General features: G+C 37.7%; 1 protein-coding gene across 2 annotated transcripts in view; it reads right to left on the bottom strand.

The window, feature by feature from the left end:
• Window positions 1–119: 119 nt before the first annotated feature.
• LOC134528281 (nucleolar protein dao-5) overlaps window positions 120–18,288 on the bottom strand; it is a 164,650-nt gene continuing 146,481 nt past the window's right edge. Inside the window, exons 5-8 of one of the 2 annotated variants that reach the window (XM_063361772.1) lie at window positions 12,071–12,204; window positions 11,730–11,958; window positions 7,774–9,373; window positions 120–7,251 (exon numbers count right to left, since the gene is read on the bottom strand). In XM_063361772.1, the coding sequence (XP_063217842.1) occupies window positions 6,914–7,251; window positions 7,774–9,373; window positions 11,730–11,958; window positions 12,071–12,204 (2,301 nt within the window). In that variant the 3' untranslated portion in view covers window positions 120–6,913. Of the gene's footprint in view, window positions 9,374–11,729; window positions 11,959–12,070; window positions 12,205–18,288 lie in introns of both variants that reach the window. The other variant, XM_063361771.1, reaches the window with a different exon arrangement.

Below are 18,288 nucleotides of genomic sequence, written 5' to 3'. Positions count from 1 at the left end.
ATTATGAGTATGACAGGCAACAAATTATCCCTTAATAATTTAGGTAGCTACTAATAATTGCTAATGCTGTTTTCAGGACTGTGGGAAGTTCTAGGATTGGGATTAAAAACGTAAAGACATTTATGTAGATTAAAATTTATTACTTTTGGTAAAGGAACACAACAAATAAAGATCACCCTATCTGAATTCAGAGAACACAAAAAAAAAAAATTTCTTGCTAACAATGAAAGCTTGCAATCAGCTAATTGTAATTTTGATATACTTTTAATAAAATGACATGTAGTAACAATCATAAGATAAGGCAACCAATAGATTTTTTTTTTCTTTTGCGTATGTTTTCTTGTTAACATGTCAATAATAGTGAGTTTATAAAAAAAGGTTACATCTGTTTACCAACTACATTATTCCTTCCATATAGCCATTTCTACATTTTCTAACGTTGTTTCTACTTTTTCTGAAGCACTTTCTACTTTTTCTGAAGACTAAAATTTGCCTGGTGAAAAGCAAATTTCTGAATTTGAGGGTGCATTAAGAAAGTGGGACAAAATTATTATAATTCCACAAAAAAATTTTTTACTTATTAAATATACTATTAATGAGTTAGGTGTCACAATAATAGATCCTCATTCTGACTGGTGTAGCAAGCCAGATTTTTATGTTTTTTTTGTCCTGTGGGGGATTCAATGAAGTGGAGGGAAAATTGTTCGTTATCATCGACCACTTTTTTTTTCTTTCCCAATCCAGCTAAACTGGGCTGTAATGTTTTGTTCGTCTCCATCTCTAATGACTTCGCTGACTTTGCATGAAATAAATTTTGGGAGCTTGTGTTAGTTTTTAGGGATAAAGAAAGTGTATGAAATTTAACATATTTGCAAGTAAAAAAAAAACTTTATGAGTACAGACATGGCATAATACATGGGGATGTACATTTTTAGTAGGTATCATGTATCGGTTAACAAAAATTAATTTTTTAACATGATTTTTTCTTAATATAGATTGATTTATTTTGATATATACCTATATAGGTACCAATAACTATTTTTTTTTAAGCAACACATTTATCAAAAGTGTATTGGTTTTTTACCTTATGTTATGGCAAAAATAAAATCAGGGCTGACAGATTATAATTTCTTAATTGTTTGTTGGTTGCTTAGAAAAGAAGTATTGTTTTTGTAAAAACTTTTGAATGTAATTGTTTTAATATTTTTTTGAAAGGCAGCTATGCATTCAAGTATTACATCAATTAATATTGCACTGAATTTACTTGTTGAAATCTTTTGCATTTAATAATTGTGTGTTTAGGTGTTAATGTCTGGAGAGGTGCAAACATTTTTGGAAGAAGAGGGCAGAGAAAAAAAGACAAAAAGAACTTGCAAAGAAAACAAAACTTGCAAATAAACAGAATTATCTTACAAAAACAATAAAACTTACAAATAAACAGAACTACTATTTAAAACTTTAATTCTATAATTTCTTTTTTTTATGGATTTCTGGAGTGGTTTTTGAAATCCATGAAACTAAACAGTACGGTACCTATGTACCTATTATGTTTTGATTGGCACGTCTATATCAATAATGATACATATCCATAAGTGTTTTAGATTAAAAGTGCCAAAAGTACAAAACTGTCATCAAAGAGATTGTAATTTTTCTCAGGTACAGCTATAAAATTAATGTCACCCTGCTTAAATTAGTTAATGAGGTACTGCAATGATTGTTGTATATATATTTGGCCTAAGTAGTAAATAAAGGTTTTTTTTTTTACCTTGAAAATATATAGGCCTATCTAACTTGTCATATGAAACATTTTTAATTTTTGTTCATTATCTGGTATTGAAGAGACATGATACTTGCACCATGCTTATGTGTTATATCTAAGGTATATTGCATACAAAATATTATTTTGAAAAGAGAACTATATTTTCAAGTGTAAGTTTTGTTGTAAACATAATCTTTGAGCATCTAAATCCATTATGGGAGAAAACTGGGGGAAAAAATATATTGAAATTAAACTTAAGTTTATACTGCTACACCTTTGAATATTCATAAGAAAAAAAAAATATATTTTAACTAGCGATACTACGTCATGAGTACTTTTTGAATAGAAGTGTTTTTTTCTTTTACAAATGACATTTTCAAGTTTGGAAAAATTGGCTTCTTCCTCTTATACACACATATTTGTAACAGCATTTAAATAAAAAACAATTGTTAAGAACATAAAAATATTTAGTCCAGACAATCTATAAATAAAGTAGAGAACTGTTTAGCCGTAAAAGATGATAACATTTTAGTTTAAAGCCTTAGTTCAATTCTCATCAGCACGCAAACAGCATGCAAATAGCACAGCCGCACATACACAGCAAAGACGTTAAAGCTTCATCAACACAGCAGTTAAAAAACAAAATAACTGTTTATTTCCCCTTATTTACTTCTAACAGTTTCAAACATTTCATTTTTGTCACTTATTACATGAAGCAGTTGTTTACTTAAATACAAGCATTTTTGATCAATGGATGGTTCTGAGTTGGGCCGTGAGAAGTTTTGAAGGGGAAGGGGGAGGGGGGTGGTTTGTCCGGGGATAATATATATAGGTACCTCCTTAAAATTACAAAAAAATATATACCGTACTTAATTATGGTAAAGGGGCAGTTTTTTATTTTGGGTGATGCACAACGAGCTGTTACCTGGAATCACAAAGTAAATTCCTGCATCCACCACTGTTTAATTATGAGATTTTGTTACAAACTACCATGAATGACTGACTATATAGCACTGCCTCGCTAATAAATTCCATATTCAAATTAGTATAACTTGTTATCTTTGATATGAACATATCAAAACAATTTCTAGCGACCTTATGCCACTGGATAGTTCCCAGGGATGAAAGCCACAACCAAAAACATAACAGTTCCGAAGTTTACCGAAGTGAAAGGTTAGGTTAGGTTAGGTCATCTTATCTCAATTAAAATGAATGTTTGGTTAGGTTAGCATTATTTAAAATAATCTACGAACATAAAATACATAAATCCTTGACTATTGTGTTTTCTCACAAGCAATCAGCAAACTTTGGAGAACCAACTTCAGAACTATTTGTGTGTGGATCTCATCCATGTGAACTGTAAGCCTCCTCGCTGACACAGTGTATGCTGATAGGGGAATTTATAATTCGGACAATATTATGTGTGCCGTGTGCATGCTGGTTTCCTGTGCTAGTGCTATTACAATGTAGCATCTGTTGTCTGTATATGTTCAACTTCTGTGCATGTGTGCTGTGTACTTGTTGATGGGAATGTGGCACAATCTTTAAATGGCTATGACACAATTCAATAGGAAATTGATATTATCGCCAATTATTTTGCATAAATATAAACTATTTAAAAATATTTGCTCAAATTTCCCTGTGAGGGTAAACATGGACCACCATTTTATAGGTATGTTATACTACGGTAGTTGTACAAAACAGAATGTTTTTACTATTGATAACCTTCAAAAAAAATTGTTTTGGAACAAATAACATTTGTAATAAATTAGTCTGAATAATCTTTAGTTTTAAACTTATAAGTAAATGTGGATCTTTCAAATTTTCTATGTAACACAACAAAATATTTTTAATTTTTTGTAATCAATTTTTTTCAAAACAGTTTAATTTTTAAATTATTTTTAGTGACGTTCCCTATTTTGGTATTAACACAGCTTACAGCAAGCCCTTTACATAAAACATTAATTTTAAAAACTAAAAAATGCATTATTGCAAAATTTGCAAGACTTCTCCAATACTGAGACCAACTATGTAGTTTGAACTGAATTAAGTAGTTATAGTTAGGTATACTCATTAGAACAGCATTTATTTCATTTGTGAATAGTTATTGTTTCTATTAAGTAATACACACCATTTTTACAATAACAAAATGTTTTATTGCTCAAAAACAGTCAATTTTTTGTTGGTTTTAAAAAAGTAAATAGCTCTTTAATGGAAATCATTGAACAAATCTACTTACTGTAACTTATCTACTTACTAATTTTGCATGTTAACGATTTTACTAAGTCACACAAATTATTAATACAAAATATATTTAAACTTTAAAACAAAACCACTACAAATACCTACTTTATGTATGTAGCTAAAATAACTTAATATTTGCCAATTTAATGTCAAGAATACTCTTTAAATTGTATTTTACAAGGAAATGAATTTCAGAAACATTATTAAAATTAAATTTTTTCTAGGCACTATTATACATACATTTGCATTTTGAATATTTGTTGTTTATGCCCAACCATAAAGACATTTAAATGTATTTACCACACAGCTTAAACATTTTTGAAAGAAAACCTGGTATTGCCATCACCTTTAGGAAATAGATGGTATCATAATGCATTTATTAAAATTTACATTGTATTATATTATGACCATAAAGACTTAATCTTTTTTTATTGAAACAACATTTTTATTGATGTCCAAACAAAGGTTCATACTGTAACCCTCAGTAGGCTACCTACGCCAAATGAATTTAAATGAAAAGGGTTTGTCATCAGATAATAAAATTCAAAATAAAAACCATTTGTAACGAAGTTTTACTGTAATGACACTACTTGCTGCTAAAATTTTCCGAACTCTTACCTGCACCAAGCTGTTTAGAATTGACGAAAAAAAATTTTTCCTAGGTTATTTAGTGAAACAGTCACAGTTTTTGCACCAACACCTGCATACTTTACGACAAATTAAATTTTGCTAATATGGTTTTAAATTTCCCGTGATTCTATTATTTAACTGTTTAGTTAATAGCTGTACACAATACTGTACATATAATTTCTTTTGGGGTAGGGGAGGGGATAATACCTCTTTGACTGCAGTTTGCTTTAAAATTATGGCGTTTTTTTTGGTGATATATACAATTATATATATATAAGGATTTTTTAAGATGTCAGGGACACCATCTTCCTCTCTGCCTACGCCACTGGTTAATAGTAGACACCTACAAGTGAGTCACTGTTTAAAACTAATATAACTTACAGAATAAATGGTTTTAATGGATTAAAAAATTTACAAATAAATAAAAATTACTGAACATGCATACAAATAAAACATGAAAGGTTTTTTTTACACAAATACATTCAAAAGATTTTTAAAAATTTTTGTGATAAAAAAATAGACAGTATGTATAAAACACGTGAATAGTTATAAATTGATTTTAACCACAGTAACAAGAGCGTATCCAGCTTAAAATGAAAGGGTGGACATTTTTCGAAATTCAACCTTTTTTTTTTTTGTTGGAGAGGGGAGGATGGATTGTCCATGGTGTCATTCAATAATTAACAATATCATTTATGAAGTAAAAAAAAACTATTTTGAACAATAACTTGTGAAAATAAGTTACAAATTTTCTAACTCCTTGCTTTTCCCCCGTGGAAGGACACAACTCCACCCAATTCCCCCTTCTCCAACAACCCGCAAAGCAAACAATTTTTAAATTTAAACTATCTATGATCTTTGCACATCTGGGCATATCAAAAGGATCATTATTGGGCTATATTAAGCTAAGATATTACCAGTAACTGTCAAATTAATGATATTGTACTCTAAATGGAATATTTAATCAGAGACTCAAAACTATATATAGTACCAATCATAAAACTGAACTTATTCATACTTATTAGCTAATTCAATAAATTAGGTGCAGCAGGTAGGTGCTACGAAGGTTTCCATGAAAATAATTTGGTGATATTTGCAAGATTAAAATTAAAAAGTTTACATATATTTTATGATTCTTAAACATTTTTCATGCATTAAATAATAATTTAAGGTAATGTTTTGTAAACTTGCATAAATGTCACTCAAAGTTTAATGTTATACTAATTTAACTACATTATTTTTACACGTTAATAATATGCTGCCTAAGTTGTACCGCAAAAAAAAACAAACACCTTCAGAACCAACCATAAAAAATGGTGTTGTATAATACTAATATACATATTACTGTGCCTACTGTAACAAAATTTATCAACAAAAGAAATGCAGTTGTATCAAACATCTAACTATAATTTAAGATATTAATTTTCTCACTAAAAATTGTGTGACTGCTCTAGAACTTTTGTTGTTTGCAGCCTAATTCCAAAAATTTAATACATGTTTGGCAAGTCTGCAACTAACTTCAATCTAAACTATAAAATAATCATATTTTAATAAACATAAAATATCTTATATTTACAATCACATAGTATTTCAGAGAAAGCATACTGGATATTTACACTTATTACATTATTTGGCCATTTTATTATTATTTTTTATTTTTTGATAAAGGCCTCTATAATTTCAGTCATATTGTGGATTCTCTAGAATAGGTACGTATCTACATTCGTCAAAAATTAATAAAAAAATTTAGGTTTATTCAGGGCACGTAAGTTACATAGAAATAAGCAGCAAATCATTCATTAGTTTTTGCCTGTGTATCAGGGGTGCCGGAGCCATAGATGGGTGGGGGGAGGAGGGGGTGACAGGCAGTTGCTCCTTGACTCATTTGTGTTGGAGGTCAAAGTATATATTTTTCCCCTCCACAATTTTGTCAAAGCGTGGGGAAATTATATGGGGTGCTCGTAAGTGTCCCATATGCAACACTTACCTAATAACTAAGATCTGTCGGTTTGCCTCTCTCAACCCAACCCCCCCCCCCCCCCCCCCCCCCCCCCTCACCAACCAACCATCGACTCCAAATTCATGCAGGCACGACTGCTGTGTATTGAATACTTTCCAACCTGTGCTTTCTCTGTTACAAAGATTTAAGCACCAACAAAAATGCTTGTACTGGCATTTTGCATTGGAGAAGATACATGCATTAAGAGTCATACAAGGGGCTTTGGACCGGGAACCACGTTGCACGTGAATCTAAACTTTATTGTGTCCTTAATACAAAATTCAGTTTGGCGAGGAGAGGTACTGACTCGATGACCTTTTCCTCTGCTGGCTCCAGGCTTGTCTTGATTGCGGCGTGTAGACGTATTCGCCTGTTGGAAGTTCGGGAATACTCGCTCGCTTGGGAGAGCTACTGAACTGATCCGTGTGCCTCTGGTTAAAACTGCCACCAGGAGATGAGACTGGAGAAATCCTCCCAGTGTGGTCGTCCGCGTCAGAGGCACTAACTTCTAGGACAATGTCTTTCGAATGAGTCGGAAATGGAGCTCTTGTGTACTGGGTTTGGGAAGCAGACGTGACAAGGTATCCTCTGCTATCACCACCACCACTACCACCACCACCTGCCAAAGAAGACGACAACCCTACGTCAGTATTACCACCATCAGGTGACGTGTTTATGGGCGAGGATTGGGACTGGTTACTTTGTGAAGTGAACTGGGGTGTTAGTTTAGATTTAAACAATTTAACTCTAAACCTAGGTTGACCATCACCCGATTTCATGTAAGCTGGGCCGCTGGGTATGCTTCTTGTAGACTGGATGTTCGGAGACAACACGTCATTTCGTTCAACGTCGTCATCGTTGTCGACCAAGTCGGCGAGGTTGTGCCTGAGAGGCTCTTCTGGGACAATATGGACATTCTCCCTCTCCCTTAACACAGGTTTAAGGGCCAAGTTTCCCTGGGGTCGGGCATTATTGGATCCACCTCTAGACGATGACGATGGATAATCTGCAGATGTCTTGTTACTATTATAATTCTGTGGGGTTGTTGGCCTGGGAGATGCTCCTTTCGCCGCGGTTTTGTCTATGACGGGAGATGCAATACGTAATGAATCAGTGTCTCCACTGGAACTTCGGTACTTACCAAAGGATGTTCTGCTGACAGTATCTCTTGATGGTATAACTTTGGGTTGGTAGCTGTTCGAGCCAGTTAACTTTGATGAAGGTCCAGATGATGGTGAATCTGCTGTCAACCTTCTGCGAGACTCGTCACCGTTATAAGATGGGATGGTTCTTGATGGGTTGGTATTTGCTCGACTTTCTTCAAGTTTAATATTGGACTGAGGGGTAAAACCTTTTGGCATTAGTATTACTGGTGGTTCGATAGGTTCAGAATCCCTTGTTGGAACTTTGTTGTTTCTTCGCAGGGCTGGAGACAACTCTCTGTCTTCCTCCATTGCCTTCTCACGATAGACCGAAGTTTTTTGAAGAGGGTGGTCTTCAGCATCAATCAGAGATGATAGAGGATAGTTTCTGGCTGGTTGCGATTTACCCGAAGAGTACTGCGGAGCCAGTGGTTGATACGAAGGAGAATTCGAACTAGTGGACCTGCTGCTTGCTGCATATGGTCTCGCTTTAGGAGCAGTAGGAACACTGTCGGCCTCTCTGGCGGCCGCTTGGTACTGATTGCCGGATGAAGTGCTACGTGCAGGAAGAGCAGTCTGCTTTGGGTGGCTTCTGTAGCTCTCTGGCTCTTCTGGCAGATCTTCCGTGTCGTCGTAGTACTCAGCATCAGACCCATAACCAGTTGTATAACGACTAGACGAAGAAGGTTTCCTGCCAGCTGGTCTTTTGTAGTCGGAAGCCGCTTGAGACCTCGGTGGTACGTAGTCTGCCGCAGTTGTGTCAGCCGGTTGCTGGGGTCGTCTTCTGTTGGAGTACCCATCGCGATTACTTTGCGGACGACTAATGAACGCCGGCCTAGCCGCTGGTACTGGATCCTCGTCCACGTAGTAATCTTCAGGTTCAACCCGTTGAGGCTTAGCTCTCGGTCTCGACTTGAACCCACCGGCTTGAGCCGGTCTCCTCACGTACTCCTCCTCGTCTCTCAGATTGTCCTTCACCCTTCTCCTCGCACCCGAGGGCCTCACGACACGTCTGGGCGCTTCGTCGTAGAACTCGTCGTATTCCTCAGCTTCGTGACGCGTCGCGTACGGAGTGTCGGCGTCCGCCGCCGCCGCCGCGCTGGGGACTCGCTTCCTCGAGCCGGCGCGACCGACGTTCCTTCTGGGGGATCCTCCTCCTCCGGCCTTCAGCGGTCTGCGCTCGATCTCTCCTTCGTCGGGGTAGTACTCCTGGGCGGGCCTCGTCCGGGAACCGCCTCTGCTCGGCTGGACGACCTCCTCGTCGTCGTAGTAGTAGTCGTCCTCCAGGGCAGGGGCGGAAGGTGCCGGCTGAGCCTTCGGCCGCGCGCTCGCCTCGGCGCCGGCAGGGGTGGTGACGATGTTGGGGTTCTTGCTGTACTCGTACTTGTCCCGCTCGTTGAGGGGCACCGGGCGGCGTATCTTGGGCGCCATGCGGGGCCGGTCGTACACCGAGCTGGAAGGCCGCGGCTTGAGGTCGGCCGCAGGTCCCGACGGCAGGTCGTCCTGGCCGGCGGCGGGCCGCTGCTGGGGTCGAGGTCGCTTCCTGCGAGGTTGGTCGTCAGCGGCGGGGTGCTGGGAGCGAACAGAGGAACTTCGTCCCTGCGGGAAGGAACACCAAACACATAAAACACATTAACTTTCATAGTTACACATATCCCAGATAGCAAAAAAACATTGCTTCATCCGAGTTTGGATTAAGCTTGCCATGTCAAACCATGATGTTTGCAGTAACCTAGCAAAGAATCTAGCCACAGCATGCCAAATTCAATCCTTAGGCAATTTTGCAGAGATCAAATCTCAGCTTTGAATGTTCGAACATAAGTTCTAATAAATCTTGAATCAAGCTTGATATTTCAGGCTTGCGCGGCAAGCCTATTTCCAGCCTATGACAAACTTGCTGCAAATTTACATTTTATGTGGTATAGACTAATGCCATGAAGTAAATCGATGATTGTTTTCTACGCACGGTAGCATCTATGGTTTACCATCTACCAACAGAGCTGTAATACTGCCATGTACGGTTTTTTTTCCAAATAAAAATCAGACACGCACTTTTATTTATTTATTTTTAGTGATAGCCAACAGACATTGTCCAAAAAGGCAGGTACTTTAAAAGTACAATAACATGACCGAAACAAACAAACTGAGGAAATACATACAAAGAGACGATGTATAAAATATATATATTTAAAGAACAATAATATAATTAAATAAATGACTATGATCCCAGAAATTTCAAGTAACAAACTGGAATTATCATAATATTACGAGTGTGAAACAGGTCCAGCCAGCATCATCGCTAGAGTTCTCGTAACAAAAACGTTAGTAAAAGTAATGCAAACAAAATGTAAAGATAATGTTAGTCTAGATTATAATTGTGACCAATGTTATGAATGTATATACACTACTGTAATAAATCTTTCAGACAAAGTTATGTTTTACAAAGGAATCACTTTATGGCTGTAAGTCTTGATGCGGGAGCCAGTGCGCCGCGCGATTAGTCCACCCGCCTCACAACGGCGTCGTGAGGAAGAGGGAGATCCAGGCGCTGGCCCTATACCTCTATTCACTGGCAGCTAACTTCTTCGAAGAAGACATCGAGAAGCTTGTGTTACGATATGACATATGCCTCGATCGTTTTGGCGATTACGTAGAAAAATAAGTAAGACCCTGCTGAACGTGTGGTGGTAATATTATAATGTTACGTAAATTTTTCCTTTTTGTTATAGCACATCGGAGGATTAAAAAAAAAGCACCCGTTTTTAAGTAAAGAGATTTAATTTTGATGCTTTGCGTATTCAAACGTACTAGGAATAAAATATTAAACTATTTCTGTATTGAACCTGAGACATACAAATTGATAAGGGATTTTTTTTTAACCATATCCACGTGCCAACTGCCTACGCCAAGATAAGTAATGGGCTTGGACTTTCTACGACACTCGCAACCAAACTGCAACCAAATCAGGCGCGATGCCAGGAAGACTTTTCGTGAGGGGCTAGCAATAAGTTTGCAATCGTTCATGATTTTATTATTAAATATCCGCAGACTCATCATGTACTCCGAGCAGCAGCAGCGACTCTAAAATTAAAGTCGCCTCAAAAAAAAAAAACTCTTTAAAATAGTGTTTCCCAAACAACCTATAACTAAATTTCAAAGATGGTTTTGCTAATTTATCATAACAAATTTTGATATTGCAGTTGCGTCGGTAATAAAGCGGCATGCGCAAGGGCCTGGCTAACCTTTGCGATTGATTTTTTTTTCATCACCTGCTTCTAGATTAGTTTGCTTTAATTTAGCAGGGAATTTATATGAAGTGAAGCATAAATATACCCATTAATATTAAAAAAAAATAATTATATACTGTATAATTATTACCGCTGCAATCATTCCGACAGAGCACGCCAAAACAGGGACAGCGCTAATGTCAGAAATGGGTCGTTACCACAACACCGAAATACCACAACGCCGAAATACCGCAACGCCGAATACCATAACGCCGAATGCCAAATTGACCGCAACGCCGACAGCTAGAAAACCGCTGCGTACCACAACGCCGAAATACAGTAACGCCGAAAAATGTAGATGCGGGTTGGGGGGGGGGGGGGGAGGGGGCACAGGAGCAAAATGAAAAACAACTGAATGAATTTGCGTGCTAACCTCACCTAACCTAACCTTTGTGGCAGTCCTGCAATGACATTTTTCGGGGTTCATGTATTTCGGCGTTGTGGTACACAGCAGTTTTCTAGCTGTCGGCGTTGTGGTCAATTTTGCATTTCGGCGTTATGGTTTTTGGCGTTATTGTACGTTCGGCGTTGTGGTATTTCGGCGTTGTGGTGCGTCCCCGTCAGAAATCGTGCATCGGAAAGAGAGGGTAGATCGGCACCGCAGTCTAAGTATGAGACAGGACCTAGCACTCGGCCTGCCAACACAGAGACGCCTGTTGACCACGCACCTGGGTGGCCACAGCGTCCTCCTCGTAGTCCGCCAGGTCGTCCTCGTACTCGTCGTCGTAGACGTAGTCGTAGACGGGGCGCCGGCGGCGGTAGGGCCGGCGGCGGCGCGGGGCGGGCGCCCCCGCCTCCTCCGGGTCCGGCTGGCGTCGCGGCGGCGGCGGAGGCAGCGTCGCCCTCGTCAGCGGCGCCAGGGTCGTGGTCGAGGCGGCCTTGTACAGCGCCTCGTTCCTGCGGGCCGACGGCCGGCGTCAGTAGTCAGTTAGTGTTAGTGCTTTTTCTGGCGAATTAAGTGCGTGCAAACAAACTGAGCTCGGGGCGAAGCGCTCTGGAGTGTTCTCACCTGCTGAAGTACTTGGGCGAGTTCACGCAGTCCACCTCCGACACGAAGTGGCAGATGAAGGTCTTCTGGTCGAATGCTGTGTAGTTGGCGCAGAGGAAGTCGTACCTGGTTCCGAACAGGCAGTGGTGGTAAACCTGAGAGAAAAAAAAAATCACCACATCCAGTTCTTAGTACATACTTTTTTTCCCCTCAAAAGTCTAAATAAGTAAGGATGTGGACCGGGTCGTCCAAGCTGCATGCAGTGGAAATTTATTTGGATGTGTAACATTTTAGCTCTCGGTACACAGCGCTGGAACGGAAATGTGTAACCTCGGTTCTGAAATCCGTGGCTGTGATGGCGCGAACCAAAGTTCACAAAGCCAAAGGAAAACTCTATATTATAAACTTTTAAATTAATTTTAACAAGATGGGCGGAATTTTAATAATATATTCCTTGTCGGAAATAAAGTCCAAAGCCGGGGTTTAGAAATTTTTTTCACGTCTTATTTCACTTACATCGAAGCCGCTTCATTATACAGTTTAAAATTTTCGGTCTGTAAATGGAATGATTCGATAGTCGACGTGTGGTTCGCGTCCAGAAATGTAACTGGAAACACAATTTGCATACATTTATCACGATCGACATTATTTCAAAGAATTTTATGTTAAATTTCGTGTCTGTGTTTCGTGCATATGAATTTGCTCATTACCGAGGTTAGATGCTACACATCATTGGCGAGTACAGAAATACTCCACTCTTTTTTCGAGTTCATCATTAAACGGTTGGTGGGTCTACGTGACACTATCGGAGGTACAGGCCCCCTAAGACCCTCAGGGATTATATTCCTATACGGCAGACACATAACAGCTTAAGGCTTTATTCGTTCCTTCACATTAGGCAGCGCTCTTATTATTTTTAAAAATTATAATTTTATTTGGTGACCATGGTGCACTGCGTAATCAGAATACTCATCTCCCACCAAGCACATCTGTATTATTTCGGAAGAGTCTAACTCCGATATATTTTTTTTTTACAATTGGATTATGCGGTATGTACATAAACATCCCCCCCCTCCCCCCAGTGCACTCCGTCACATTTTTTCGCCCCTCATACCTCAAACGTAGGTATCCAATGAAAGAAATCGATATCGACAAGACCAAATAGACTCAATTCATTATTAATACATAGACGAGACGTTGAACTCCTCATCAGGTATACTTTTGAATTTCCTAAAATCACAACAACAACAAAAACTGACACATGAATAAACAATCCTGCATCATCAGTTTTTTCACTGCTGTACCTTAGCTCAAAATCTGGATATATTACTTGAATCACTGTGAAATGTTAAAGACTGAAAATTATACGAACAGGTGGTTACAGGCAAGTAAATCATGGGAATCATCAATGAACTGATGAAACAGTGAAATTCAGTTACGGAAAACAAACATAAGGAATCCATTCATTCAGGTTTCACTTAGTTTGGATTTCGAGTGTTAGCAGTTATTATACATTGTAGTTAAATAAAAATGATATGTTTCATTCTACCCCAGTAAATAATGCTAGTGTGTGGAAGGGCGTGGTAAATATTCTCACAACAAAGAGATCTAGGTAGCTCTGCAAGCCGACGGAAAGTAAAAGTTGTCGGATGCAAGCCTGGAAGTTTTTTACCGACGTTTACGCTTTCAAAGTTTTCCTGCTGAAAATAAAAGGAAAAATCAAGTGCAACGAACTCTAGAAAATTTCTGTGACTAAAATGTAAAGTTTTGATGCTACGTCGTCTTCAGTTTTTGCCCAGAGGGAGTGAGAGAAGTTTGTGTCCAGAAAGAGACAACGGATTCTTGATATTTTAATGGAATAAGAACCTCGCGTGAATCAATTCGTCGCTCATGAAGATTTTGGAATCTTTATATATATATATATATATATATATATATATATATATATATATTCCATTTCTCTTTATATGAGCGTGGAACTATTAATATTACGACAAGTGAAATTGTGATTTTCTATCAGAGCATGTAAACACTGTTTTTCAATCACAAACGTCATTTAGTTACTATAGGGTTAATCAGGGGCGCAAATCTGTATATTTACAAGGGAAGGGGCGAGAGTTTTGAACAGGTGGTTAACCGACACGTCACATCTGGACACGGTGCTTGTATGTTGTATACTTCCCTTATTTAAGTTTAAAACATACAGAAACTTTTCCATAAAACATAGTTTTGACGTCAAACGTGTTTTCACTGTCACGCTATTCCAAGCGGAAGCGGGCACCCTTGGTGAGGGGATTCTTAATTTCAGTGGGAACCCCCCCCCCCCCCTCCTGGCACACGGGAGGTAAACAAACATTTTAACAAACGAAATTTAACAAAAATACTTTTTTTTTGTATTTTTACAAACATTTATAAAAAGTCACAAGTCACCTGTGTAAATAATTATGATGATAATTTTTAAAGGAAGTATTACCTACGCAAATTTATATCTCCATAATTTCCCACCTCCATTTATGATAAGTTAAAAAAAATGCCACAGTTATAAATTTAAATAGTATCAACTTAAACTGTAAGCGTTGTAGTTTTCATTCAAGGTCTCAATTATTAAAGAGTAACACAAACATGTTTAGACAAGCGCATGCCCGAGTACTGCTTTGTTGTTTTTCTGGCTTGCAGCGCCACCTACACAAAATTACGTAGACTCCTGAGCGCAAAGCGTTTTCTGTTCTGCAATTTAGCTAAGAATGAATCTGTAATATCAGTTCAAAGTGAAGTCCTCGACCGTTGAATTGGTCGTAGAGCTCGAGACGACAGAGCTCTTTTTCGCTTGCCTACGTTCACTTGACATAACGCAATGCGATTTTTTTTTCCTTTGGGGCTTTATAAATAAATCTGTGACTACGTTCCGCCGCTTCCTAATGATCTTCCAGAGTTGAGACACAGAACTGAAGAGGCTATTGCTTCCATTACTCCGGACGTGTTAACCAAAGTGTGGGAAGAATAATTATTGAACTTTGTGCTGTATAACTAAAGGTGAGCATACTCAACAATTGTAAAAAAAAACTAGGCTAATTCACCTTGAATTATATGTATGATTTGTTGTAAATAGTCCAAATTAAATTGTTATAATATATCATTGACACTGGGACATTATTTTAGGGATATTCTGTATAAACAGTTCCTAACTCTCACCAAAATGGCACCCTATTCTGATCTTGCTTCTTGAACCACGCGTCCGTACATAAATAAAATATATTCTGACCCCTCCTGTGACACCCTGATCTGTGTGTTCTACCTCAGTAGGTTTTATAACATTGCGGTCAAATTCCAAGCATATGACCTGCTGTTACTCTTAATGTTATTTTTGACGTGACAACGTCTAATAAAGCGATGAACGCCGGCTGCACGCACGAAAAAGTGTCCCATTACGCTCATTGTACGCTTGCGCAGCATCTATCTCTCTTCCACACGATTGGAACAACCATCGATTTGACTTTTTCGAGGTAGATTACACTTGAAACACTCGAATTCGTTTCCTATTTTTCCTATCATCGTCCTATCCTTAACAGAATAACACAAATTTGATGAAGTTAAATAGCAAAATGTATAAAAGTTATAGTTAAAATAATCTCTTCGTTAAAGTAATAAACATATTTGAATTAATGAGAGCAAATAAAACTAAATTTATCAATTAAATTGTAGATTTCATTTCACTCCTTCTTTGCATCCATACAAAATAGTGATAATCCATAAAAATGATTCAATTTTATTCATAAAAGTATGCAATAATTTCATCAATGTTTTGTTATGACGTTGTCACGTTAAACTATCGTCCGTAAACCGACTTTACAGACAACCAATTTTTTTTTTATATTGTGGATCCAGCTTCACAGGCTCTGTTAGTGTACGCTGGTACCTTCTGCTACTTATGTGGATGAAATGCAACCCATAGTTGCTTTTGCTACCGGAAGTGGCACTGAAGTTAATGTAACCGAAATCCTTCTACTGGTGGACGTTAACTTCAACACCTGCTCCTAAGTTGCTACACCATCTACACCCGGTAGGGAGATGACGTAGACGGTTTAGAAGGTGCGGGTAGACAGTAATTCAGCTAGGCCTATTCAAACTGCTCATTATTACAGCTTTATAACATAAGTATTTAGTATTGGATTAAATTCATGTTTCATTGCATAAAAAGCTGCGCCTATAAAGGATGAGTCTGAATTCGTCCTACAAACTTCTCGACTGAAGATTATCACGACAAAATAAGTTGTAAACATGCAACGACTTATGACTAAAAGTGCTTCCCAAGGCAAGCTGGTATACGTCTTTGAAGTTGAAGCTGAACAAAAATTTTTTATTGTAAATAATAAATAATGTATTAAAGATAGACCACTGCGCGTCTGGATTATGTTTAACTGAATTTAAGTTCTGCAACCACCCCGAATTTCGCCACTGGAGCAAAATCATTTCATTGGAATAATTTGGGGTAGCAACTGGCCACTAAAAAAATTGTCGAAAATAAAGCTGTTACCCCAAATTGTTTCAATGAAATAATTTAGCTACAGAGACAAATTTCGAAGTGGTTGCAGAACTTCGTTCCGTTAACGTAATTCAGACGCACAGTGTTCCATCTTAAACACTTTGTCTATTATTGACGATAAAAATGTTGCCTCTTGAGAAACACTTCATACCAAATGTCGTTTTCAGGTACGTAACTAGACTCGTTTCCAACCGAACAAGAACACATATTGACTTCCTCCACCCCCTCTTTATTTTTTCGAACCAACTAAACCAAAACCTTCACATCGCCATCACACATTAATTCCACTATATAAAAAATTCTTTGATCATATTAAATGGTAAAAAAAAATAATAAAAAAATAATTTTTAATACATCGTAATTAATTAAGTTTATCTGCCTTCCAACTTTTTTTTATGTTCTAAAACAATGGTTTGCAAGTAAATATCTATAGTTAAAATTACTCTGCTATTAGTTCAGGGCATCACATTCTAACCCCACCCCCCACCCCCGGGACACAAGCTTCATCTATCCCCCCTCCCAAACACTTTTTTTCTAGTTACGCCCCTGGTCGTGCCGATGTTTTTGACTCGTCTCGTGATCAACCTGCAGCCTGTATCTGACATTCTCGGCCGGAGCTGTCACGGACACCCAGGGCTCGATTGTTGGCGCGTTCCAAGGCCAACGGCGTTGTCGTTATGTTTTTATTTATTCATTCCTGTTGCGTTCGACGAAGCAGGTACGCCCGTGTCGTAATTACGAAGACCGCAGCCTGAGCCACGCCCTTCTCTGTGCAGCACAGCTCAAAGGCGTCAGTTGTTTCACAAGGCTGTGTCTCCTCGCTTGCTTTATAACCCTGAGTGCTGTAGATACGGCGGGAACATCGAATGCGCTCATAAGTAATACTCTTTTTTTGACGTTACAACGTCTAATAAATCGATGAACGCAGACTGCACGCACGAAAAAGGTTGACTCATTGTCCCGTTACGCACATGGTCCCGTTACGCTTTGTCCCGTTACGCTCATTGTACGCTTGCGCCGCATCTATCTCTCTTCCACTCGATTGGAACAACCATTGATTTGACTTTTTCGAGGCACATTAAACTTGAAACACTCCCATTCGTTTCCTACTTTTCCTATCATCGTCCTATCCTTAACAGAATAACACAGATTGGAAAAAGTTAAATAGCAAACATGTATAAAAGTTATAGTTAAAATATTCTGTTCGTTAAAGTAATAAACATATTTGAATTAATGAGTTCAAATAAAAGTAAATTTATCAATTAAATTGTAGATTTCATTTCACTCCTTCTTTGTGTCCATACAAAATAGTGATAATTCAATAAAAATTATTAAATTTTATTCATAAATTATACAATCATTTCATCAATGTTTTGTTATGACGTTACCACATTTAACTATCGTCCGTAAACCGACTTTACAGACAACCAATTTTTTTTACTTGAATACGTCTTTAAAATAATTTTATTTTAACACCATAAATATTCACTGTAACTATTTTACACTAATGCTTTATATATGCAATCGATAGATTTTGACGAGAGCTGACGATTGAAACTCATTTTTATTGAATTATCACTATTTTGTATTGATACAAAGAAGGAGTGAAATGAAATCTACAATTTAATTGATAAATTTACTTTTATTTGCATTCATTAATTCAAATATGTTTATTACTTTAACGAACAGATTATTT

Source organism: Bacillus rossius, chromosome 1 (genome assembly GCF_032445375.1).
Source record: "Bacillus rossius redtenbacheri isolate Brsri chromosome 1, Brsri_v3, whole genome shotgun sequence".
In the NCBI taxonomy this organism is placed as follows: domain Eukaryota; kingdom Metazoa; phylum Arthropoda; class Insecta; order Phasmatodea; family Bacillidae; genus Bacillus; species Bacillus rossius.
This window is presented reverse-complemented; position numbering and strand designations above follow the sequence as displayed.